The sequence below is a fragment of the Macrobrachium rosenbergii genome, chromosome 44 (genome assembly GCF_040412425.1).
Source record: "Macrobrachium rosenbergii isolate ZJJX-2024 chromosome 44, ASM4041242v1, whole genome shotgun sequence".
Taxonomy (NCBI): Eukaryota; Metazoa; Arthropoda; class Malacostraca; order Decapoda; family Palaemonidae; genus Macrobrachium; species Macrobrachium rosenbergii.
Genome location: NC_089784.1, coordinates 22,860,129 through 22,887,875, shown reverse-complemented (window position 1 = coordinate 22,887,875; position 27,747 = coordinate 22,860,129). Strand labels below are relative to the sequence as shown.

General features: G+C 37.8%; 1 protein-coding gene across 3 annotated transcripts in view; it reads right to left on the bottom strand.

Annotated features, from left to right (window-relative positions):
* The window catches only part of SA (stromal antigen), a 93,333-nt gene that overhangs the window by 25,242 nt on the left and 40,344 nt on the right, over positions 1–27,747 (bottom strand). For all 3 annotated transcript variants that reach the window (XM_067087889.1, XM_067087891.1, XM_067087890.1), the window contains exons 11-21: positions 25,891–26,109; positions 25,503–25,688; positions 25,172–25,384; positions 22,522–22,683; positions 14,070–14,258; positions 11,075–11,231; positions 4,080–4,213; positions 3,272–3,442; positions 2,727–2,935; positions 567–724; positions 363–408 (exon numbers count right to left, since the gene is read on the bottom strand). In XM_067087889.1, the coding sequence (XP_066943990.1) occupies positions 363–408; positions 567–724; positions 2,727–2,935; positions 3,272–3,442; positions 4,080–4,213; positions 11,075–11,231; positions 14,070–14,258; positions 22,522–22,683; positions 25,172–25,384; positions 25,503–25,688; positions 25,891–26,109 (1,844 nt within the window). The remainder of the gene's footprint in view (positions 1–362; positions 409–566; positions 725–2,726; positions 2,936–3,271; positions 3,443–4,079; positions 4,214–11,074; positions 11,232–14,069; positions 14,259–22,521; positions 22,684–25,171; positions 25,385–25,502; positions 25,689–25,890; positions 26,110–27,747) is intronic.

The following is a 27,747-nucleotide window of genomic DNA, read 5'->3' as shown; positions in this document are numbered from 1 at the left end:
AATTTAGATCTAAAAATATGAGGAAACTTTCAATAAATGTTCTTATGTTTGGGCCAGTAGTTCTCCAGATATGTAATTCTACTGTGATTTTACCGACACAATAATGACAGGGAATCTAAGAACAAAATCCTTCACAGAAAGTGTTCTACATGGATATAAAATCTTTTAAGATTATCTTGAAAACCACTATTTAAAATGAGAACACAGAAATAGGTTTTGCACAAGACATAAATGAAATAATTTAGTTTGTTAGTAGAAAACTAAGGTGCTATTACAGCTAAAAATACTACTGTATTTCAAAAAATATTCCTACATTAATACATTAGATAAAACATGCAATTTACAATGAAAATCACACTTACTGGAAGGGTACATCATCATCTTCTTCATCATCATCATCATCATCAACTGAGAAAGTAGAAATACAGCAATGTTTTAAAAGTACTAAATGTAATTTAAATAGTCATATCAATTTAAGCTGACAATTAAAACAACAAAACCTAATCTAAATCATTCAGATAATAAACATTAAGGAAAACCTAAAATTTTCATGTTACAGTACTTACCGTGTTTCCGTTTACGTGTATATGCTCTCTTGGAGGTTTGAGGTGGCTGGTCTCCTTCGCCATGAACAAGGGAGTTACGATACATAAGAAGGGGTTGCCAATCCTCCCCCCTTGAGCTTGGCATACCAGCAGCAATACGTCGATCCAAATATGCTAAACTGGAAATTGAACAGTATAATTAGAAAAAAAAATACAGTTTCCTATTACAGCACTATTTACATGCCATACAAGTAAAGGCGACACATACAGCACCCGTTTGTTGCAAAGATAACCTAGCACATCAAAACTAAACAGATCAACATCAAATATCAAGTTTTAAATTCTATTGTCTTAAAACTTTCAATAAATTCCACCATATTCATTCAAAATTGTAAAAAAAACCAAGAGATAATGTAATTTTACTTGTGTAAAAATTCAAAACAACTTAACAATTAGTCTTTTAATATATTAAACAAAAATTTCAACAAAGTGAATTATGCTCCAAGTGATATATAAACCAGCTATATATAAAATATTATTTTAAACAAACAAATCTCAAAACTTTGCAAGCTAACCTTTGTAGATCTAATAATTGAATTGTGATTACTTTTGTCAGTACCAATTTTAGAAGTACAATTTCTGAAAACAACACTAGATCATTCTAGCATTCATAGCATACAAGCCCCTTCTTAAAAAATAAAGGTAAGGAAAATATTGGTAGTTTGGGTAAGTACAGTGGGGCCTGGACAAGTACAATCTGTATTGCACCCTGATTTCCAGACCTAGGTCAAGGCTACATTAAAGAGGGGGTGGGGGATCCTCCATAATAAACAGGTCAGAGCCATTCTCCTATGTTACATTAGGACATATCTCTCCATTTCACTCATGTTAATTAATGTTGTATATCTTTGGTAGTCATCTTTGCCTGTTTAGAAGTATTTTGCTAATTACCATGAGAAGTATTTTGCTAATTACCATGAAGTTCACATTGAGTTTAATCTATTTTGCTTGATATTTGGAATCTTATGTTACTCAAAGCTGAAATAGCATAGGTAACCTGGGATATCTGGTAATCTAATGCTTATATGGCTAGTGTTGATAAGTATTTACATGATTTCTCTGCAACTGTCGCAGATAAGTACGTTCACATGATCTCAGCTGTTCTGCCTGTAAGGATTAGTCCAAGGCTAGTCTCTTGTGGCCAGATTGTGGCTCACTCTTTGCAGTTACAACTACACAGATGATGTAAGGAGAAACTAGTGGTGTGATTGCTAAGAACCACAGGATAGGAGTCCCTCTTAAGTCTTCTGCTTCTGCAGTTCTTCAAACAAGTTCTAGACCCCAGTAGCAGGAGACGGACCATTTCAAGAGCAAAAACTTCTAAAGACTTCAAGTTGAAGGGAGTCTTTCTACCACTGAAAGTCAATACATGTCAGGCAGAAGAGTTTGAGTCATGTCCAAAAACATAACTACAGAGGCATATCTGAAACACCCAGAACAAAACCAGACAGCCTTTGTTGCTTGGTAAGACTTTCAAATTGGCAGAACACAAGGTAGAAATTTTGATAAAATTTGTATCACAAAAATATAATATAGCATATATTTTAAGTAAGAAGGACCAGGTAGCCCTTCCAGAATGGGCAGAATACAAGGTAGAAATTCTGATAAAATTTGTATCATAAAAATAAAAGACAGCATATTATTTTAAGCAAGAAGGACCAGGTACCCCTTTCAAAATGACTGATACATCATATCTGCAATGTGGGGAGGCAACTGAGGTGACATTATCAACTTGAAAGACTACCAATGCCACATCAGAGGGAAAAGCAATCCAATCTAGTCATTATGTACCCCCTCTGTATTCAGAAAACCATGAAAACATCACAAACATTTGAGATACCTTACAAATATTACAAAGAAAACTACTGGAAAGCAAAAAGAATTAAGGTATTCTTTGAAAAAACTAAAATTAGTTATGGCCAGGAAACTTCACAATAGTGAACACTTGTACACACAAATACAAGGACAGTTGTAGCTCCCCAAGACCCTGGGATTTGCCCTACTGGCTGACACCCAACTGCTTTCTTTATTTTCAAGAGGAATGCAGGTCAATTTCCTATGCACAAGAGGCCTCATTACAAGTAATGAGCTTGTGATGAAACAAAATGAAGAGTAACTTACACAACTCTCTTATCTTGCTTTAGAAGTTTGTTTGTGAACTCAGTCAATATCTCCAAGAATGCTAAGTTGGGAGGAGGGCCAGTTGGATCTACAGGATTTTCTAATGGATTAACAGCAAACAATATACCCTCCCGATGTAGGGCTGTGATGGCCTCACGATTCTTCACTGCATCAAGGCCAAAGGAAAGTGCAAAACGCTTAGCCAATTCCTGAAAGTAAGAAATCAACCATGTTCAGTGCTTCATGAAATCACCAGATAAAGAAACAATAAACACCCAGCCCAATATAACTTTTATATTTTATATAACTGTACCCATGGGTACTATCCATGTGTAGTATCTCAAATTTTTAACTGTGCACCAACTGCACTTGCAAACACATATTCAAAATTAGTCTGTATTCATGCAAAAACATATTTTAAAGATATTATTAGAACTAATCCTCTTTCAAGACTAAAATTTTGCCAAAATGCACATTCCATGGCATTTATGGCTTTACAATAAGCAAACAAAATAAAATAAAAAATAAGTAACTCCATCACTCACTTTCAGGCTAATGAAGTCAACACTCTGGCGGTTAATCCTGACGTTGTCTTTCTGCAATTCTCTGAAAATCATTGTCAACGCTAAAGCCATGGTACGAGCAGAATTGACCTTGTTTATCTCTCGGGCTTTTCCTAGTGTTGCCTTGATTATATCGCCGTAATCATCGTAATACTTGAAAAAACAGGAAAAGAGAAATAAGTAAATCACTTAGGCACATGAAAACTTGCCTAAGTAAGGCATTACAGTAAACCCCCCGCCGTATTTGACGGGGATGTGTACCGCAACCAACCATCCCCCACAAAGAATAGCTAACATCCGCGAATATTTAAAACCCCTCTAAAAACACTTAGAACTGCCTATTTTGATATTTTAAACACAAGAAAAACTCTAAAAATGTTTATACCCAAGTATTTTAATAGTTTTATCACAAAAAGTGCATTTAGTCATGAAAATATGAAAATACAGTAATTAGTGAATATTTCCCAGTGAAAAATACCGCGAATGGGCGAATTTTCCGCGAATAATGGGTAGATATGTTCCACACAGAAATCCGCGAATACGTGAGTCTGCGAATTATAAGAACGCAAATACGGGGGGTTTACTGTATTCACAATTTTGTTTACTGTTCTTTCAAATGAGATATAAGGTGATACTTGGTGGATTTATTTTGAAATGGCTTTCTACAATAACATTTACCAAAATATTTGTGATATATTCAGTATTTCGTAACAATGCTATAAGATCTACCAGTATACAACTCCCATTCTCATCTTTTCCATTATTATATTTAAAAATATGCAGTACTTACCCTGACATAATGCTTGAATACATCAGCAGCAACTTTTGTTGGTAAAACATTATATACAATCAGCTTGCAAAACGTGGCAAGAAAATTGCGCCGTTTATGCAGTTCCTCGATCTTTACATGCTCATCTTGTTCCTCTGCAACAAATAAAACAGAAAATGACTAATATGCCATCTACATGAATAGAGGTCCCTCATAGATTCACCTTTTCTAAACTATTGTTGGATTGGCTAGTAATGGAGCTATTCGAAATCTCTGCTGGCAGCCAATTACAAATGAGGCCATCATATATATATGTGGAAGTTCCACCAATGGCTATTGTTGAACCTTTATTCATCCAGTTTCTACCCACTGGATCTAGTTTGGTTACTAGCTGAGGTAAATCAATGTAGTCTATGTTATTTATACCTTTGAGAATCTTAAATGTTTCTATTACCTGACCTCTAATTGATGCTTTTCTAAATAGTACAAACTGAGGCTTTCTAGTCTCCCTAGATATCACAGTGTCTGAATGACAGTATATTTGGTTGCTAATATCTCTACAGTATTGCTAATCTTTCTATGTCCTTCCTCTGGGACAGTGCCCATAATTGCAACTGCTTACTCATATTGCCATTTAATGTATCCTAGCACCTTCATGTTTTCTTTTCAACTTCTGTACATTCCTTATAATACTGTAAGTCATTTTTGATTGACTCCAAGAGTTGGTCCCCTATTAGAACTTTTGTCAGAAGGTCTGATGTAAAAATGTACATCTGTATTTCAAATAAGGAGTCATGTTAAGAGCTAGTTTGCAGTTCAATGACTGATCTCAAAATGACGACCATATTGAACTGACTGATCTCAAAATGAAGACCAAAGAAAGTCTCTAGCAAACAGAGAAGTTGACAACGGGCCTCCCACCATGGCTTCGAAAGGGTCACGTGTCATCATCTATACAAGGTTAAGTGACATTCCACTCCATTTGTATTTGTACAGAGTGCAGGTCTCAAGAATGGAATTTTGTGTGCATGAATGCTCAGTTCTTGAGCGACATGGAATTAGTTGTGGTCTTTTACACTATATGCTAGATGGGAGGTGTTGTGATGTTCAGTAATGAGTGAATTCTTCTTTTGAAGAGATGCAAACATTGGAAATGGGCTAAACGAAAAACTGACCAAGAATTTAATAAAACTGGCCCAATCTAGACAGGTGTAATTATCTACAGAGATAGTACATTAGAAAGTATCTAATCCCACAGCAAATATTCTTTGACACTTTAACTGATTAAATAAAATATTCTTCAGATCAATCGACCTTTGAGGTTTTATAAAAATGTGAGACAAAATATGTTAGTACGATAATTAAGCAATGGCTATGAAAAGACAAAAGAGAAGTCAGGACATGAGAAAAGAGCAATAATTACAAAGGTAAAAGGACAATGATATCAATGAGATAACTAAAATGGAATAGTTTACCAAGCTGCTTTGAATACATGTGGACCTTTACTTAAGGGTTCTACCTTCACTATCAGTCACACCATATCCTTTGGCTACCTCCAAGTATTATTTATATAGTGTACAAACCATTACCTGGAAATATGACATTTTTATAATAAAATGAAGTTTCATCAGGAACTACTCGGCAAACATTCGTCATTACATTTGTGCTTTACGTCCATGCGCGGGGAGGAGGGAGGGCTCCGTCTGTAATTACTGGGTAAGTATATATAAAATTTCATTTTATTATATAAATGTCATTTTTATATATGCAACTTACCCAGTTTACATTAGCTGATTCCACATTGACAGGTGGTGGGGAATCACGGACAAATTCTGATCCCAACCATTAATTCATGTAATGATTTGAGATAATAGATAAGTTGCCAGCATTGCATACAATGCTTGTAGTTAAGAGAGCCTGCAGTATAGAACTGCCTCTGGTTGTTGCTCAACTTAACCTGTAGCAGTGTGGCAGTAAAGCCAGGAGCACTTCTACTTAAGTGGGACACTTCGCGGTGAAGGAGTACTCCGATGGCTGACGAAGTATAAGATTAAGCTTTGCGACGAAGGTGTACACCAATGACTGACAAAAAAAGCATACATAATTGCCCTTGCTCTGGGCGCAGTACCAATAACAACAACCAAATATGACTGTCACTTACACTGAAATACAGACCACGACCCATTCACTGACAGTGACGGGTGCTCCAGTTAAATTGTAACCTCCGGCTCTCACAAGTCTCGGCACCTTACTACAAAGTGAATAGACAGTAGGAGAGAATCCTATGCTTCCTTCTACAATGCCATGCCAGTTACTAATAATGATCGCAAGGTACTGCAAGAATCTAACACTGTTTAAACTTTCTTTAAAAAGAGAGTAGTGAAGATCAATTACACTTCCCGAAGGACAATTGTCGAACAGACGTCAGGGGCATACAGTGCCTGAAAGCTAAGGAGGTAGAAGCTGTTCTGACATCATTAGCCCCCCTAAAAAGGAGCAAAATGCTTTCCTACTTCTCAGAGTGTCTCGGAGAAGGTTGATTGTAGACTGGATGTCGGGGGCACACAGTGCCTGAAAGCTATGAGGAGAGGCTGTACTGATGTGTCTAAAAGTAGGCCAATGGCTCTCCAGAAACTAAGAGTGGCATCAGAAAAAACAAGTCCATTCACAAGAGAGGACCATACGTTCTTAGACGGAGGGTGCTAGAACATTAAAATCATGAAAAAACCTCCTATGCTTCCAATCCTGCTCAGGTCATACCATAAAACTCCCCTATGCTTCCAATCCTGCTCAGGTCATACCATAAAACTCCAACAGAAAACGAGCTTCCAACTCTTCTCCAAGGATGCAGGAGAGTTGGCGTTAGACCACCGGAAGCCGGCGCCTGGTGTACTGAGCTGGTGCCAGGCTGTAGGTGGGGCCAGCAGAGCTGGTTGTCAGCTAACTAATTGGTCGGGAGCTGGTGGGCACTCCTAAAAGCTCAGGGTAGAGCAGGCACCCTGCTGTACCTGGCACCAGGTAAGGTGAAAGTCAGGTGAGGAAAAAACAACTCGGGCTGTGATATTGTCCGCATGTACCGCTATTGTCTACCTGCGTCGCAAAATAATGTAGACCTAGATGTATCGCCTTAACTCCATCCCGCTGATATGCATCTCTTTCTCCTCCAAAGACCACTTCCCTGAGACTTCCAGATTCCCTAGGAGCACTCCCAACCTACATCTGACGCATCAAAAAAGAAGTCTAGGTCGGGGCTCACTGGAGCGAGCGACTCCCCTTCCGAAAGTCTTTCTGTGGACCTCCAACACCACAGATCCTCCTTTATTTCTGAGGTTATCAGAAAGATGTGGCTGTCCTGATAAACTTTCCGATCCCCGCAAGCTCTTAATTAAACTGGAGGTCTCATGTGAAGTCTCCCTAGTCTTTCGAATTGCTCCAGAGAAGCCAACGTCCTCAAGAGTCTCATCCACTGGGTGGCGGAGCAAGAATGAAGCGATAAGAAGAGGTCTACCTTCCTCAGACAGTCTTCCACTCTTCTGAGTGACGGAGAAGCCTGAAAACTCAGAGTGTCTATCAGAACTACCAAATAAAGAATCTTCTGAGTGGGAGTCATTTGTGACTTCTTGAAGTTCATTGTTAGTCCTAATACCTGGGTCAAGAGAAGAGTTTTTTGTAAGTCCTTCATGCACTGATTCTTCGTGGATGATCGAATTAGCCAATCGTCCAGATATAGCGAGATCCTTACTCCCGCTAAATGTGGCCAACCTGCCAAAGGAGCCAACACTTGAGTGAAGACTTGCAGGGCCATCTAAGAGACCGAAACAAAGAGCTCGAATTTGAAAGATCTGGTCCTCGAAAACGAAACGTAGGCATTTCCTCGAATGCGGGGGAGCCGGAATATGGAAATAAGCGTCCTGCATTTCCAGGGATATCTGCATTTTTCACTAATTCTATTGCCTTTTTGTTCAGAAGAGAGGACACTTCCTTTGACAAGGCTGAATACTTCTCCTAGCCGACAGAGTAAGCCGTCAATACGACAGGAGTGTCGGTCAATGATGGATTCTCCTTGAAGGGGATAGAGTATCCCTCTTTTAAAACTTTGACTACCCACTGATCCGCTCCTCTTTTGCTCCATCTCTCCCAAAAGAGACGAAGCCTGACCCCCACAGGAGCATGAAGGACTAAATCCTCACTTGCGAGAGGAAGATCTTGAGGAAACAAATGCTGTTTATCCAGAGGGGAAAACAGAAGGGCAGATTTCTGTGGGGTCAAAACACCCTTTGCTGTAAACGAGACCCACAGTTCGCGCTTCTTCAGGACGCCCATGGCATACAAGCCAGCTAATTCATGCGATCCATCTCTGGCAGCTCTATCTGCGCAAGAGAGAAAATTCTCCAGGTCTGCAGCTTCAGCACACAAGGAAGGAGATTCTTGAAGCTTCTTGACGACTGCTCCCAAACACCAGTCAAGAAAACTCAACACCTCAAAGTCCCTAAAAATACTCTTCCACAGGTGATCCATCTCCTGAGCTGAAAAGAATGTTTTCACCGGTGCGACAGCCGATCTCTGTCCAGAGTCAATGAGTGCAGAAAAGTCCCACTGGGAGGAGGCAGGCACTCCCTGGGAAGGAGCTTCTCCCGTTGAGTACCGCCTACATGAGAGATGAGAGGGGGGAACACTAAAACAGGCCCTTCCTTGATCCCTCTTGTCAGAAAGCCATTCCTCTACTTGGCGAAGAGCTTTCTTCGAAGATTTAGAAAGAACCATCGTAGGAAGACTAGTCGAATCCACAGGCTGATAGCTCATCATGTAAGACAGGCCTGGAGAAAAAATCTGGGAACTGCTGAAGAAGGCACTTAAGGAGAGCCACATACGGCATAGATGTATCCTGCTCCTCTTCTTCCTCAACTGAAGAAATCGGAAATGTCATCTAATCTGATCTAGGGGCAGTCTGCGCTGCAGGTTTCTGTAAAAGATGAAGGATATTATCCAGTTTTTTGTTGCAAAGGCTCGAGTGCTGGGTCCAAAGTAGAAAAAGGCTTATCCGAAGCCGCAGGGTGATTGGAAACTTGATGAGGTTTGAGCGCTATCGGAAGTTCGGCTGCTTCAGGGCGCTCCAATGAAACAGAATGTCTGACCCTCTCAGGGCACTTGGCCGCATCAGGGCGCTCGGCTGCATTAGAGAACTGGGCCGCATCAGGGCGCTTGGCTGCAACAGGGCGCTTGGCTGCAACAGGGCGCCTGGCTACTACAGGACGCTTGTCTGCTTAAAGGCGCTCAACATGACGTCCCACCGAAACAGGATGTTCTGAGGAAACAGCGCTTACAGGAAACCTGGAGCTGCTAGCCCAAGAGGTGTAGAGAGCTAGAACCTCGTTCCTGGAGCTGAGGAGAGGAGAAAAATCGCTCCGGAGTGTCCCACTTGCTGCACGAAGGTTGAGGACTGAAGGAGGGCTCCCTCATTCTCTTATTCTCTTGTAAGGGAGATGTGGGGACTGATCTTTACCCGAGAAGCGTCTCTGATCGGGCAAGAATCCTCCATGAAACGACGAAGACAGCTCCTAGGAGGCAAAGCCTCTTCAGAACTTGACGAAAGCCGATGCACTTCCAAGACGCCTTTCCAGTGGCTGTCCCTAGTTGCAACCTGGGATGCAACAGGTTGGACCAGGGAGACGACTGCCCATGGGCAGACCACACTGACCTCCCTTGGGCTACCGGTATGCCTCCTCCCAGGTAGAGGGGAGTATGACAGTGACCTGCGCCTAGGAGAATCAGCCGATGCACTTCCGAGACGCCTTTCCAGTGGCTGTCTCTAGTAGCAACCTGGGATGCAACAGGCTGGACTGAGGAGACGACTGCCAGTGGGCAGACCCCACTGACCTCCCTTAGGCTACCGGTATGCCTCCTCCCAGGTAGAGGGGAGTATGGCAGTGACCTGCGCCTAGGAGAATCAGCGGGAGGAGCAGTCGCCCCCTCCACTACACATCCAGAAAGACGCCTTTCCAGGCTGATACCTGGGACCGGCAACAGGCTCAACTGAGGGGGCGAATACCCATGTGTAAACACCCGACCTCCCTTGGACTTCCAGTATGTCTCCTCCCGGTATATAGGAGTATGACAGGGACCTTTGTCTAGAAGAATCGAGGGACAAGTAGACACCTCCTCCACTGCACAATACTTCATTATCACAAGGTTAACATCAATTAACCTACAACAAGACTGGCAATGGCACAAGAAGGAAGTGAGGGAGCCAGGTGTGGGAGCAAGTGGATAAAATGGGCAGGAAGGTTAGCAGTGGGAGAGAGATGACTTAGATGGCGCCAGGGTGCTAGTAAATGGCGCCGAGCGCCTGAGAGCAAACGCTGAGGCCCCAGAGAGTGAGCCCCGAGCGCCCAATAGCTGGCGCTGAGCATTCTGCAGCTGGCGGCCATCAAGCCAGTAGCTCAAGCAGGCGCCGAGCGTTCTGCAGTTGGCAGCCGTCGAGCCAGTAGCTCGTGCAGGCTCTGAGCATTCTGTAGTTGGCAGCCGTTGGGCCAGTAGCTTGAGCAGGAGAGCGCTACTGGGCGCTCGTAGAAGGAGCTGAAAAATGTGTAACTCTTCACGATTCCTGTCATCCTCCAAAAGCACGTGAAATATGACAAATTAAACAAAACAATCAAAAACTGTCCTGAATGCTGTAAGCTTGAAGGCTCCTGAAATCGGCGATAAAACATCACCAAAATCCGGTCTCTGACCGGCAAATTTAAGAACAAAGCTGACAAAAAATGCTCTGTGTTGACTCAAGCGTCAGCAGAAACGTAATGACGAATGTTCTTAATACTCTTGTTAGTGGGCGAGACCAGTCACCTTCACTAAACTGAAGCACTAACCCGCAAATTTTTAATTTAAGCTGCCGAGGCAAGAGAAACTCTAGCTAATGTAATTACTGGGTAAGTTGCATATATAAAAATGATAACACAAAACTGAACACCATGTCATATGGAGTGAAAAATAAAGAGACATAGTAAAAATATACATACCATCATCATCATCAATGAAAACATACGTCTGGATGAAATGATTTAGCAGATGTTGCAAGGCTCGATCTGGTTCATACAACAAGGAAGTAAGAGTTGGATTGGTGCCAACTAGTTGACGACTGAAGATAATAAGCAGATCACAAATTGTCACATATGCCTAGAATAAAATGAAAATACAAAACTAAGAGAGAGAGAGGGAGAGAGAGAGAGAATCATATCTGGAATATATGGTTTTTCCAATTTATTATACTGTATACTACCGAATTCACGATGTTTCCAAAGAAGCACAGCTACTACAATACTGCAATAACTGATTATTCAAAGATTTATTCATAAAAAGGAAAGGAACAAAGGTTATCTGAGGCATGCTACAATTGGTCTGATCACCTCTTACTGGTATCAATGCTCACAGCAATTACATTTTATTTCTTATTCCCTCTAACAACGTAAGAGTGGTAAACAGAGGATTAACATTAAAATATGTAGTCACAACTCCCTTGAATTTCCATTAAAAACCCTAAAGCAAAATTTTTTTTCACTACAAACATTTTTGTTTGAATTAGCCAATATTTATGGTCTTGGAATATCCAACACACTGCAGCCTTTTAATTTACAGGAAAAAAGGAGCAGTGGTAGCCTTTGTAAATCTTTACTGACTTTCCAGGGTTGCCTAAAAATATTTCCATAATTTAGTTCATTTATCCATTCACCTTACCTGCCAATGCAATTAGAAATACAAATGTAACTCTTTGAAAGATACTCGTATATAGCACTTTTGCCAGCTAGCTACAGGGTTTTTGCTAGCTTTCTAGCTAGCAGATGTAATATTATTACTATTACAACTAGTTGGAAACCAGAATGCTACAAGCACAAGGACCCAAGAAGGCCTGGCAGTTTAGTACAGAAAAGGAAATGGAGAAGAATAAATCACAAAAGAGAAATCATAAAAAAGATAAAAATTAGACAAATTGCAGACATAAAAAGTGAGACTTGACTAAGCCTACTCAACTGAAAAAGAACATTCCACAAACTGGTCCCAGCACAAATAAATGTGCTAGAAAACTTTTCGGTTCTGAACCTCACAGGAGAAAAGGCAAAACTATTCCTAGTGCTGCTAGTTGGATAGTGCAGTCTGGGTTGATCTGAAATATGAAATATTTTAAACAGCATGCGCAATGAGCTAACTGAATGACGGAACCAGGGGGTCAATATCAAGATCAAGGATACGAAATTAAACAGAATTCAAATTTTTTCCAACAATGTAAGGCTCAGATTACCTGCTAAAGACCAAACTGGGAAAATATCAAATTGTGGAAGAATAACAGAAAGAAAATATCTCCTCAGAATATACAGGACTGCAAAAATCCTGAAAGGCTTTCTCAATAAAATTTTGTGTGCAATTGAAGAAGAGGTAGACCTGTCATGTTTCTCAAAAGTTACTTGGCAATCAAGAAAGAAACCTAACAATTTAATTGAGGATGTATTTAATGATCTGGGTAGAGGAGGATCTAGACCTGCTGACAATCATACTTTGTTAATAGTTACCAAGGCCACTCATCTCATTTTTTATATCTTTCTTGCTTATTTAACCCTTAAGGGACGGCATAATTTATCAACGTGCAGCACCCCAGACCGGGGGAAACTTTGAGGTCAGCAAAATAAAAAAAAAAATCGCATCAATGGAAAGAGAATGACACGTACATTCACACTATGAATAAAAAAATTCTAAAAAATTTTCCCTACCTTCTGCGAGAAGTTGAAAATGACTATTTACAACCCCTTGTGGGGCCTCATTTACAAGACAGTCGTAAATTTTACCAACTTATATATGTTTTTTCTAATAAATAAGTTTTTTGGATTTTGTAAAATTATTATTACTGCTCACACAATATCAAAACAGATAAGAAATAAAAGCAGTACCAAATTTTTTGCATATTTGTTGTAAAATATTCACGTAAGTTTACGAAAAGGAAGATTCAGTAACTTTTTTTTTACTTTTACATGCTTTTTCTAATATTTCTTTGTAAAATTACATTTACAACCGACATACTATCGTAAAAGACAAACACAAAAAATAACAGCAACCTCTTCGTATATTTACAAGCAAATTTACAAAAAGACTCATGTGAGAGAGAGAGAGAGAGAGATGCAGTACCTTCCACCTTGAAGTCATAAACATCACTGATACTGGCCCAACTCTCACGTCTCTATAAAAGTTGCCATTAGTGAATTTATAGCATACAGAAGTATTGGCACCTTTGTTTCGAATCATTATTACCATAAGTGGTGTGTAATTCTGCTTCACACTGAAGCGCAATCCATCCACCTCCCCAAACCTGTTTTACTTCACACTGAAGCTCAATCCGTCCACTAAGGGTTAAGAGCATAATGCTGCCTAGCCAGCACAGAATTCTGTAAGTTAACTAATCAAATTGTTTATACTTGTAGATTACATCTTCAAGGCTGTGAAAATATGCAAAAATACAAATTAAAAGTACTGCACTCATTAAAAACACATTTCAACATAAAATGTACAATGGTAAATCTTTAGAGAAAAAGACTGTAAATAACTCTCACTTCCTAAAAATTGAGTAGCCTATAATTTTTGGGAAGAATGTCGACTAGGGCCATAGGCTAAGTTTTTTAATGAATGAAAATACTGTATTATGGCTGGTGATTCCAAACTGCATGTTAAACAAAAAGAACTGCAGCGTTTCGGCATTCCAAGTCCACATGTGTGGGCTAAATGAATAATGGGCTCATATAAATTTTTTTTCTATTTTGGTATACTGGACATACTTGGGTTCCAGACTGAACAAATTTTGATGGATAGGAATGGACATTTATGACAAGTGAAGTTGTTAAAACAATAAACATTTTCAGCACAGAAAACTTAATTTATTATTATACTGTACGCGCAGAATACTAACAAGTTGTTATGGACCTTAAATGACAGCTTTAGATAATTGTAAAATAAACTAATATAAAAACTTACTTCTTCTCTGAAAATAGAATTACTGGAGTTTGTGAGGAGACGTTTACATGAATCCATGAATAAGTGCAGTCTTGTACGAAGAGCATCAATCACTTCATTGGTTACTGCTCTTTTCTCAATCATATCTTCTATTTGGTGGAGTTCCCACATGACACCAAAGAAGCATGAAGATATACAATATTTGGTGACCTGCAAAAAAAAAAAATTCATTATGTATACCAACTTATATCTGTTATGTGTTTGCATGCCTTTCTGCTCATTTAATTGCATCCTTGAAAATTTCAAGTCCCCTTCAACTCCTACGAATTTTATATGCCTAACTTGAGCCATTACTTTATTCATCACAGATGAAAAAGAGACAAATCTTTCCTGCATCATTAGGTTGAGCTAGTCTAGCAAAACCCAGTTACCATAGCATACGTGTGGTTTTTTACTATACTAATCTCTAAGTGCATTTCTGCTATGGTATCGTTGCTCTTTTACAGATGGATTTATAATAAAAATATTGTCAGTGTTTATTCAACAATGAATATCATGTTCATCTATGAAAATTATTTTTTTTATTCATAAGCCTTATACAGGAAGTTAATTAAATTTACTAACAAAAGACCACACAAATCCTTTTCTTAAGGAATGAATTTCCAGTTACACTACTATAGCTATCAGTTATTAATGAATAACGCTTCTATATAAATTCTATAAAAACTATATTTCATATAAATGTCAATAAGGATAAAAAAAAGTAATGTTTTCACAAACACAAACAATGCACTGAGACGAGAATAAGCAAGCAATGTGAACAGATTGGCTTCCATTTTGATCTTTCAAGTAACCCAATATAAATTCCAGGTAAATGGTAGTCTATCTTGTGCAAAAATACATATACAGTAAAATATCAGAATAAATCAGTAAACAACAATATCAACTAGATTTAAAATATAAAAATAATGTCTTTACTAGGTTTCTGGACAGTGGCACTCTACCTATTACCTCAGTGGCCCCCTCGATTTGGGACCACCTTGATGTGGTGAGGGGGCTCTTGAACCCCAGGAATCTGCTCCCAGGTTTGAGTACAAGAGTCCCATAGACCATTATATATTTCATTGAATTAATTTTTGTGGAATTTTCTGCTTTTGCTGAAATTTATTGGACCTGCTAAACAGGAAAAGATATCAAAACTGGGACTGGGTTTATATCCGAAGCTAAATAGTGGGAACTGTGGTAGGACCATCAACTGCCCGATAATGTTCGGACCTGAGAGATATCAGGTGGAACTATTCTTTAGGGCTGGACCACGGATTCCAGGGGGGTCCAGTTCTGGGGATAGGACTCTCGACATTCTATCCCATTTGCCCATAACACGATTTAGAGTGGGGATTATAGTATTCTCATAATACCTTCAGTCCTAGCAAGCAGGTTTGGCTTACACTTGGGCCACTATAATCGTGTTGTGCCATCCCCTTTCGGGCAGGGTAGGGACGCGGACAATTGGGAGTCAGTTCTCACTTGTGCCATTGGTGGAAGGATAATTCCCATGAAAGGCTGATGATATCTTTTTAAGGTTTTCTGGTTTATTATTATTTTTTTTTACCCCTCTCAAATCTTTATGTCTAGCATTTATAAGGATTCAAGTACCCCTGAACCCTCTAATGGTGCTGTTCTTACCTCAGATGACGACCTCTGCACCACCTTGGAGATTGAAATTTCTCCAAATGTTGATGACTTCTCCAAAAATAAATTGATGAAAAACAGTAATAACAAATATCCTGATCGCCCTCCTGACTTCCCCTCCCCTGGACCCTCTAGCCATGCTTCATTGATGATGACTTCAGGCAAGGACATGGACTTCTCTAAGAAATCTTTGTCCAAAATTAAATCCTCAACACAACCAGGTTGAGTAAAAATTTGAGAATGCTCCATATCGAAGACTTACCAGTCTGTTGTGATTACGAAATGATCTCAACAGCTCTGAAATCATTTGGAACTGTTGAAGAAATCATGATGAACTTTACTGATATTGAACCTAAATGGGAAGGGTGGATTACCTTTAGTAGCCATGATGAGGCTCTAAAGGCTAGTAGTATGAGACATGCCATACACATAGGTCAAGCTACAGTACGAGGTGACTTAACAGAGTTCCCAAAGACATGGACGTTAATGTACCATCTAAATGGGCTCAGGATAAACCAGAGAAATAGCAGAGTGCAAAAATAACGACTCCTAAACCAAGAGGGAAAATTATAACTACTATAAATTTTGCAGGTTTCTTCAGAAAAAGGTGATATTTCTCATTTTAGGAAGAACACTGTTCTTATTCATGCCAAATCCACAACCCAAGCATATATGCAGATCTTGTTGGACATAAAAAATGATGAAATGATTACAAAGATCAAACCCCACTTAAACTTTACTTATGGGAGAGGAGTACTATTTGATAAAGACCTTTATGACATGACAGAAGAAGAAATTCTAGAAATGAGTCCCACTTCAGTTTGGAGAATGAAAAAGGCAGCTATTGCCAACATGATCATTTTAACCTTTTGTAGACTCTGAAGTACCTTCTCATGTCATATTTGAAAATGAGTGGGTATGAGTGCATCCTTCCAGCAAAGACCAATGCAGTGCTATCGTTGCTTTAAGGCTGGTCACCCATCAAAAAACTGCAAAAATGCTAAAGTTTGTATAAACTGCTCTGGTGTCCATAATGATGATGAATGTAATAGAAAAGCAAAATGTGTTAATTGTCAACTGGAACATAAATCCAATAACAAAAATTGTGAAATTTACAAATTTGAACAGTCTGCACTAAATAAAGCCAATGCAGAGCATATAAGTATCGGTTCTGCAAAAAGACAATTAGGACAACAACCTAGGAGCTATGCTCAATGTCTTAAGCCATTACCCCTATCTACCAGTGGTAATGGCCCAGCCATCTGGGTCAGGTGCTCAGCCTGTTGAGGCTAGAGCACAAGCCTCCAAGGAGGATAAGATGGTACTTAACCCAACCACCTTGGAATTGTCTCAGGCAGAGTCTCTGCCTGATTTAATGGAGACTGAGGAACAAAAGCACCAAAAGAGGAGATGTTCCCCCTCATCCTCTCCTCCAATTAAACATGCATCACTTAGTAATAGATACGAAGTACTAAGCTCGATGCAAGAACCCCAGCCTGAATTTAAACAAACTGACAAGATAGAGAAACAAAATGACACCAGTAAATCAACAGATAATAAACCAAACCTGTCAAGACCAGTCCTTTCCAAATCATCTCTTGACAATGCTCATAAACAAAAGAGTAAATGAGGCGGCTCCATCCAAAGGGCCTTCAGCAAGCCCAAAAAATAGTTTTCACGTCAATACTACAATGGAACTGTAGAGGTCTTAGGGCTCTAAGTGAAGAGCTGAAGGTACTGCTCCATGACCATAGCCCAGGTATTGTGTCTCCAGGAAACTAAGCTTGGAAGCATGCAATACAATCCTGGGTTAAATTACTGCATATATAATTCTCCACCACCAATCAGAGATAGAGCTACAGGAGGTGCAGCAATTATAATGATATTCATTTACTGATCAATCAGCTTCCTACTTTTTTCCTCCTCCTTGGTAATTTTAATGCTCTCACAACCCCATATGGGGTGGGAACATGACAGATGCCAAGGGTAGGATGTTGGAGGATATTATGGATGATCATACTATAACTATACTCAATAATGGAGCCATGACTTACCTTAAAATCTACTTCAATACTTATTTGGCTATTGATCTGAGCTTTTGCTCATCTAGTGTTCACATTAATTATGAACAGTCAGTAAATGAACATCCAAATGGGAGTGACCACTTCCCAATTCATACAAAAACAGTTAAGAATCAGCCCTCTGAGTCACCTCCCAAATGGAAGGTAGATGAAGCAGACTGGAAGAAATTTAGCAAGTCTGTTCTCATGGACAAGAATGTAAAATCATTTCCATCCATCTCGGAGGTATATAATTACTTCAATGACACCACCATCAACAGCGCAATTGCCTTTATTCCAACAACAAAAGGGAAGCCCTCTTGACCAGCAGTTCCTTGGTGGAACAAAACCTGCAGTAGTATGAGAAAGATCACTAGAAAATGCTACAAGAAGTATGAGGAGTGGAACTGCCCAAGGCAAAGTTATTTACCAAAGTGCTGTGGCCAAGCAAAATAAATATTTTAAAAAAGCAAAAAGAGAGTCATGGATGTACTACATTAATGGCATTAGCTCAAAAACACCATCTAAAATTATTTGGAAGAAAATTAAAAAACTATAAGGCAAGTTTGTCCCCAAACCTCTGCCTACCCTTAAGATAAATGGTGACCTAATCACCCAATCAGAGAGGGTCGCAGAAAAATTAGAACATTTCTCAAGAATATCAAGTAGTGAGAACTATTCTCTAAAATTCCAAGACATTAGAAATGCCCAGATTTCTCTCGATTTAAGTGAAAATAATTTTGAACCATAAAATGCAAAATTTACACTGCAGGAACTCAAAGATGCCTTGCAGAATACCAAACCATCAGCCCCTGGTGAAGATAAAATACTCTAGGAAATACTGAAACATCTCCCAGAAAAGTCAAAGAAATTTCTTTTAGACATAATAAATGGAATCTGGGAAACTGGTAGTATTCCTAAGGGCTGGAAATTATCATTAATCCTCCCTATGAAGAAACAAAACAAGGATCCTGCTTTACCCAGCACCTACAGGCCAATAGCTCTCACCAGTTGTGTTTGTAAGCTGATGGAAAAGATGATTAACACCAGACTTGTATGGCACTTAGAAACAAATAAATTGCTTTCTCCATTCCAATTTGGCTTTAGGAAAACTAGATCTACTTTAGATCCCTTGCTCAGGCTCTCAAGCCAAATACAACAAGGTTTTGCTAAACAGAGCCAAAAAATCATTTTCTTTGATTTGGAAAAGGCATATGACACCCACATGGCATTATGGTATTATAAAAAAAAGTTGCATAAGATGGGCATTAAAGGAAAAATGATCAGATTTATAAATTCATTTTTATCAGAAAGATATATAAAGGTAAGAGTTGAGAATCATGTATCATGACCTTTCTTACAAGAAGAGGGAGTTCCTCAGGGTACAGTAAACCCCCCGTATTCACGGTCTCAATATTCGCGTATTTCTCTGTGAAACGTATATACACATTATTAAAGGAAAATTCGCCCATTCGCGGTATTTTTCACGGAGAAATATTCACTAATTACTGTATTTTCATATTTTCATGACTAAATGCACTTTTTGTGATAAAACTATTAAAATACTCAGGTATCAGCATTTTTAGAGGGTTTCTTTTGTGTTTAAACTATCAAAATAGGCAGTTCTAAGTGTTTTTGGAGGGGTTTTAAGTATTCATGGATTTTAGCTATTTGCAGGGGTGGGGTGGGGGGGTGAAGTACACATCCCTTGCAAATACAGTGGGTTTACTGTAGTGTCTTTAGTGTCACCCTCTTTGCTATTGCCATTAATGGAATATTAGAAATGCTATCATCACCAATAAAAGGCTCTTTATTTGTAGATGATTTGGCTCTGTACTGCACAGGATATGATGCAGCATCTACTAGCAGGTTCATGCAAAGAGCCATTGATAAAGTAAGCAAGTGGGCTAATGAGCAAGGGTTTCAATTTTCCGAATTTAAAACTGTCGCTGTTCGGTTCTGCACACACTGAACTAAGGAAACCATTCCAACTCTTACCTTAAATGGAATTATTTTACCTTACTCTACTGAAGTAAAATTTTAGGAATGGTCTTTGATGAAAAGCTCACTTGGAATAATCATATTGACCAGTTAAAAGTGAAAGTGAAGAGATCACTAAATATTTTAAATATAGTATCTAATTTTGATTGGGGAGCTGATAAGAAATCGTTGTCAAGGCTTTATAATGCAGCATGTTTATCTAAGACTATGGCTGCCAAGTATACTCATATGCTTCAAAGACTAAACTTAAGGAATAGGATGCTGTGCATAATATGGGGTTAAAGGTCTGCACTGGAGCTTTTAGAACTTCACCCATTGAAAGTATTTATGTAGACTCCCATCAGCTACCACTGGACTTGAGGAGGCATGAGCACTCCCATCAGCTACCACTGGACTTGAGGAGGCATGAGCTAGGTCTGAGACACACCATGCGGCTGAAAAGTTCGAAGGAGAATCCTTCTTTTGAGATCTTAAAACAGCGTGACCCAAAGCTTTTTGGATCTAGATCTTCAATACCATTTCAAATAAGACAGCTGGGTGAACTGGAGAATGAAAGTGTAAAAATGCAGATGATCCTACAAGTGAAACATCCTGCTATCCCTCCATGGTTTATTCCAGCAACAGATGTCTGCATTGAAGAGACAAAGAAGAAAGATCATCAAGAAGAAGTAGTCAGAAACAAGTTTTTGGAGCATGATGAGAGGCATATAAATGACAGGAAAATCTACACTGACGGATCAAAATCAGAAGATGGGGTAGGATGTGCAGTGGTGTGTGAGGGGGAATCATATATAAAAAAGTTATCAGGCTCCTCATCCATATTCACTACTGAAGCAACAGCCATAGTTGATGCTTTAAATCTTGCATCTGATATGAAACTTAAATCCATACTAATATATAGTGACTCAAGTAGTGTTTTAGAAGCCCTAAAGAAGTTTAACCCTACCCACCCCTTAATTCAAAAGGCTCAGGAATGGCTTTTTTATCTTTCTGTTCACCACAAAACAGTAAAGTTTTGTTGGACTCCTGGGCACACTGGTCTAGAAGGGAATGAACTGGCTGATAGTAAAGCAAAGGATGCTGCAAGATGTGATTTTTTAACTAATAAGGTGCCACATTTGGATAAGCGTCCAGTTGTCAGACGATACATTCGTACAAAATGGCAGCAGAGATGGACTTCCCCCATTTTATCCACAAATAGGAAGTACAGAAACATTAGAAAAGTATCGATTTTTGGAGTTCGAGTTTTAATCGTAACAAAAGATTTGAGATCATCCTAACACGGTTTAGGATTGGCCATACCCTCTTCACTCATAGGTATATTTTAGAGGGAGCCATTAGTCCAGTTTGTAATCACTGTGGTGGTCTGCTATCCGTTCGTCACATGCTGGTGCACTGTCCTAAATTTATTCGCCTTAGGGCAAAGTACTTACTAACTGGGAAGACTATTTTAGAAATTTTAAATTATGACATTGAGGTAGATAACCTTATGAGTTAGCTGAAAGAATCTGGTTATTTTAATGAGATATGACTTCAGTATATTTATTAAGATTTTAGTCATATTTATTCTTATACTAAGTATATATTTTGAATATAAAAGTTTAATATATACCTATTTTTTGTTGGTTCTATCTAAAGTCATTCTTCATTTTTTACATTCACATTTTAGCACTGAATTTTACTAGAACATCATCATTCACCTATTCATTATCAATCATATAATTAATTTATATATCTCACCTTCATTACAACGCTAAATAATCCTGATGGGTTCCAGCGCTTGGTCTTCAAGACCTAAATTTCATAATCAATCAATCAATCATTACCCCAATGTTTACTACTGCCACATGTACATACGCACAATGTTTGAATAAAAGAATTTTCTTAAGTGAGGAATATTGTCAAAGATATTCATCCTGTTAGCAGGTGTGACAGAACATATATAAGACAGGAGCCGACATATTCTAAACTCCTTCAATCTAGCATGAAGCATAGCCATTGTTTCACTTCATTAATCTTAATAATTCCCTTTCTATTTCGGTACCAATTATGACAACAATAATGGCAGTGTACGAGAATGGTTCTTTCTTTCTTAAAACAATTATAAAATAACGTTTGGAAATTTTCCATTCATTTTGTATGTCGTTCCTAAACTAGAAAACCGCAACTCTCAAATCTCAAAGAGGATTTCTTCTTTAAAAAAGTTAAAACCATATCATGAGTAGCAGATTATAACTTCAAAATTTCATAAATACATCATTAAAATGGTATTGAACTAATATTTCCTTTTGGAACTTGTGTACAGTACTGGTTATTTGTTGTTAAGTTTAAATGGGGCTAATTAAAACTATCCTAGTTAAATACATGTTTAAAACTAATAACATTTAACTCTCTACAATTAAGGCTATGATCAGATAGGGTAGCTATAACTGTTACAATGGAATGTGTCCACTTCTGTATGCTAATATTACTCTGATAAGATTTTCTTTTGGAATTGATGAAGGTCACAATCCTGGGCAGGATTTAATCTAATTATTAGCCATCATTCTAAAGTCTGAAATTAACTCACTGTAGTACATTTTATCAACAGGCCCATTAAAACAGATTGATGCAAATGACTTTTTACAGAAAAAGGTTCTCAGTTTCAAGACAAATCAAATACATAAGGACACATTTTAACAATAAAAATGCACTAACTTGACAAAAGCATATCCACATACCTCCTCTGGTAACAATTTGTTGGAATCATGAGCAAAAGTAATATTCTTATGAAGAGAATCCCAGATATCACAGGGACCCATATTGTGGCAGGAATAAAATACTGAGACCTTCTTCACAGACGACACTAATGCAAATGTCTCATCTTCATCAGGTTCTTCTTCCTGGGAAGAAATAGTTATAATATAAAATAACAACACAGCAAATCAAAGATCATTTCCATAAACATACCTTTTATATATGTAATCAAAATCACATAATTATCTTATTTTTTCAATGCAAACTGAATTTTTCACATAAAACTATCATGTATACAGCCTATATTTGCAGTCTTCAAATGCCTAGAAACTCCAGTCTACTTGACACAAAACAGATCATGCACATATTCACGGATCCAAATATTCTCAGCAGTTAACTGCCTCACTTTCCATGTAGTCTGGATCATTAACTACAAATCAACATGTGAGAGAGCTCATTACAGAAGTGATGGAGTTCGAATGAACAAGGAAAATTTGGCTCTTTGTTTGAGCTGGTGCTCCTGGATACGTTCTGTACAAAATAAGAAATATTACTCTTTATTATTAATGGGTTTGCATTAACACATATAGTCAAATAATTTTAAAAACTCAAGGAATTATTACTGAACAAGGAAATAAAAAGAAATATAACAGTTTATAATGGCATTTTCCCTATATTGGAGTGGCATATAGAGTTTAGGCCAAAGGCCAAGCACTGGGACCTATGAGGTCATTCAGTGCTGGAAAGGAAACTGAGAGTAGAAAGGTTTGAAAAGTGTAGCAGGAGGAAAACCTCGCAGTTGCACTGTGAAATAATTGTTAGGAGAGGGTGGACAGCAAGATGGAAGAAAGATAATACGAATGGAGGTACAGTAAAAGGAATGAAAGAGGTTGAGGTTAGGGGCCGAAGGGATGCTGCAAAGAACCTTTAGTAATGCCTACAGTACACCCCATGAGGTGCACTGGCAGCACTACCCCATATGGGGATTTTCACTATATTGGTATCCACACCTTATGAATTTTGCAGAGCTATGTGCAACGTAGCAAACACTTGACATGAAATGCAGTCAACTGTTGGGGACCTGCAGACCCAAAAAGTGCAAGCAAATGATTACTACTGCTCTTCTTCTGTCTGTTTGATACAAGACTTTTGTATCTGGGGCATTCAAGGAATGTAAACAAGGGCAATATGTGAGGGGTTTGTGGTGAAATGAATACAAATAATAATAAACTTGAAATGACTATACCACACTAACCAAAAGAAATAAATAACCTTCGACAAACTCTCTGCAATTTTTGGGGGGTAAAAAAAAAAAAAAGAATAAAGAAACATTATTTCTATTCTTGATCTGCGATTCTGAGGAGCTACCTTTATTTTCTATTCATCAACAAAACAAAAGACACGTTAATTTTTTCCTATAAGAGTTTAAGGCTAAGTATTATTATTATTATAATCATCCAGAAGATGAACCCAGTTCAAACAAAAAAAGCCCACAAGGGCCATTGATTTGAAATTCAAGCTTCCAAAGAATATGGTGTTCATTAGGAGTCAGTACTGCTGATACAATTTAATGGCAACCAGCTTGGCTCCTTTCTATAACCCTTTTGCTGCACAGGACTCATCTCCTCAATCGTCAAAAAGTCTTGTCCATGATGTTGAACTGATCTCCTCAGTCATCATTCTTCTGGTTCTAGCTAGGTGACTCATAACAGATTTCACGATTCCATCATCATTGTAAGGAGCTTTCGTATATATTCTACTGACAAATGACAACATTTCATTTCCAATTAACAAAACCATCAGCAACCATCAAAATGCTATGGAGGAATGAGCTTTCTCTCGATGATGAAGTAGTACAGAGGCTTTTATTTGGTAATTACGATGATAGTAGTAAGCCTAAATTATCAGATAGTTCTGATAGTGATAGTAGTGAGTATGGTTATGTTTATTATATTGTAGTTATAGACAAATCTATCTTTAAACATTTTTTTTTACTGTAGGTTTTATAAGAAATGATCATGGATCAGAGGAAATGACAAAGGAGGAAACAGATTTATGAAGCACAACCAATGTATGAGTAAACAAAGAAAACATGATAAAATTTGTGAATGGAAGATCATTGAAGATTCAGTTCATAAAAAAATTGGTGCTCTGAAACTTTTATTGGAGATAAATTCACATTTTCTACAAAATGACAAGTCTATTTTTTTTGTGAGGTTTTTCCAAATGAAATTTTTGGCCCAAGAGCAAACATTCAAGGTTTGTAATCAAGATTTTCAAACTGAATAATAAAAATGGCATTACTTTACTCCATATTTTAGAGGTATCACACTGAAATTACTCACCAATAAAAGCTACATAATCCAGTATTCAATAATTACCTACAAGTTATTTGCACATTTTATCACTCTACTATAATAAAACAGTCTCTCTACTAAAATAAATATAACATAATAGTACAGTGTAATATAATAATAATGCAATTAGCAAAGAATTGAAATACATACATAAAAGGGTGAAAAGTCAGTTACACAATTAGCAGTACTGTACTGTACAATGGTCTCATCACTAGCAGAGATAACAGGCTCACAGCGAAAGGATTAAAGGAGAATGAAAAACATAATAAATACTTACCCCCTCAATCAGCGTAAAATATTCATCATTAGCTTCTTTGTACTTGTTCACTACCATATCTAACAACGAGGAACGTGCAATATCACAACGGGAATATATTGCATAGTCATCATTGCACAGAATCTCAAGTGTTTTTGCAGCAGTTTCCAAGACTTCTGTATCACTATGTTTGTCAGCAACTTCCTGGATTAACTTCAACAAGATATCTAGGTTCTGAAAACAGATAAAAAAATAATTAAAAGTCAATTTGCTCTGCCTAAAAGTTCGCTAAAGCCTTAAGAACAAATATACAAAGGATCATCATTTCACCCTACAACTTCATTTTCTTTACCTTTTCTTGCCTACTGGTAGTGTACACTTCCAAATCAAAATATTGTGGTATGATGAGAAGATTGGCAACTTTCTCTGGATCAGCAATGTATTTGTGTAAAAGTTGAGGTAGCGTTGGAATGAGATGTTCTGTCAGTTTGGCTCGATCATCATTCACTTGCTTCAGTTCCTTTGCAGAGAGAATTTGCTAAAAAAGAAACATTGTATTTAATTAAAAAGTTATGGGTATAAAAGACTCTAAAATAATATAACTCACAGAAATTAGACTCAATTTTCTGACTTGTAACTTTCCATAACCTTAATTTCTAAACAAAAATACTAAATAATAAAAAATTCTATCTCATAATCAATCACAGGTAAGCAAACATTTGAAATCCTCTGGACTGTACCTTTCTAGTTGGTCCTCGACCAACAGGTGGTTCTCCAGTTGCTGCCTGCTTAATACAACAGACCATGATTTCTATTAAGCTAGTTTCCTGACGATCATCCAGTGGTTCTTCCATGGGTCCGGGCTCTTCCAAGAGCAAATCAGTCATACATTCGTAATCTTTCATCATACTATTACTTTCAATCAAGGAATCCACCAGATAAGCACCATGTTCATGAAGCTGGAGATAAAATGAAAATAAATTTCTGCCATGAGAAAAAATATGTCTTCTCAATAAAAAATTATATTATATTAACCTTAAACGCCGACTGGACGTATCGTACGTCGACTAAAATTGTCTGTTGGGTGCCGAGTGGATGTAACGTGCGTTGACTACAAAAAATTTCAACCTTCGGTCAACTTTGACTCGACCGAAATGGTCGAAAAATGCAATTGTAAGCTAAAACTCTTACATTCTAGTAATATTCAATCATTTACCTTCATTTTGCAACAAATTGGAAGTCTCTAGCACAATGTTTCGATTTATGGTGAATTTTTGAAAAAAACTTTTTCCTTACGTCCGCGCGGTAACTCTGCCGAAAATTTCATAAATTCTTTCGTCATTTTGTCGTAATTTTTGCACCATTTTATATTAGCCGTTACATAAAGTTTTATATATGAAGATGTGCGCAATTTCATGTAAAATGCAACAAAAAACAACCAATGATTGTAGCTTTTATCAGTTTGGAAATATTTTCAAATAAATCACGATAAGTGCCAAAATTTCAACATTCGGTCAACTTTGACTCGACCGAAATGGTAAAAAAACGCAATTGTAAGCTGAAACTCTTACATTCTAGTAATATTCAATCATTTCCCTTCATTTTGCAACAAATTGGAAGTCTCTAGCACAATATTTCGATTTATGGTGAATTTTTGAAAAAAAGTTTTTCCTTACATCCGCGCGAGAAATTCTTTCGTCACGTTGTCGTAATGTTAGCACCATTTTATATTAGCCCTTAAACACCTGTTGGACGTAGCAAACGTTGACTAAAATTGTCTGTTGAATGCCGAGTGGACGTAGCAAACGTCGACTACAAAAAATTTCAACCTTCGGTCAACTTTGACTCGACCCGAAATGGTCGAAAAAACGCAATTGTAAGCTAAAACTCTTACATTCTAGTAATATTCAATCATGTACCTTCATTTTGCAACAAATTGGAAGTCTCTAGCACAATTTTTCGATTTATGGTGAATTTTTGAAAAAAAACTTTTTTCTTACGCCCGCGTGGTAACTCAGCCGAAAATTTCAGAAATTCTTTTGTCATTTTGTCGTAATTTTTGCACTGTTCTATATTAGCCGTTACATAAAGTTTTATATACGAAAATGTGCACAATTTCATGTACAATACAACAGAAAATAACTCATGGTTGTAGCTTTTATCAGTTTTGAAATATTTTCATATAAATCACAATAACTGCCAAAATTTCAACCTTCGGTCAACTTTGACTCGACCGAAATGGTCAAAACACGCAATTGTAAGCTAAAACTCTTACGATCTAGTAATATGCAATCATTTACCTTCATTTTGCAACCAATTGGAAGTCTCTAGCACAATATTTCGATTTATGGTGAATTTTTGAAAAAACTTTTTCCTTACGTCCGGCGCCAGAAATTCTTTTCGTCACGTTGTCGTAATGTTTGCACTGTTTTATATTAGTCGTTACATAAAGTTTTATATATGGAAATGTGTGCAATTTCATGTAGAATACAACAGAAAATAACTCATGGTTGTAGCTTTTATCAGTTTTGAAATATTTTCATATAAATCACGATAACTGCCAAAATTTCAAGCTTCGGTCAACTTTAACTCGACCG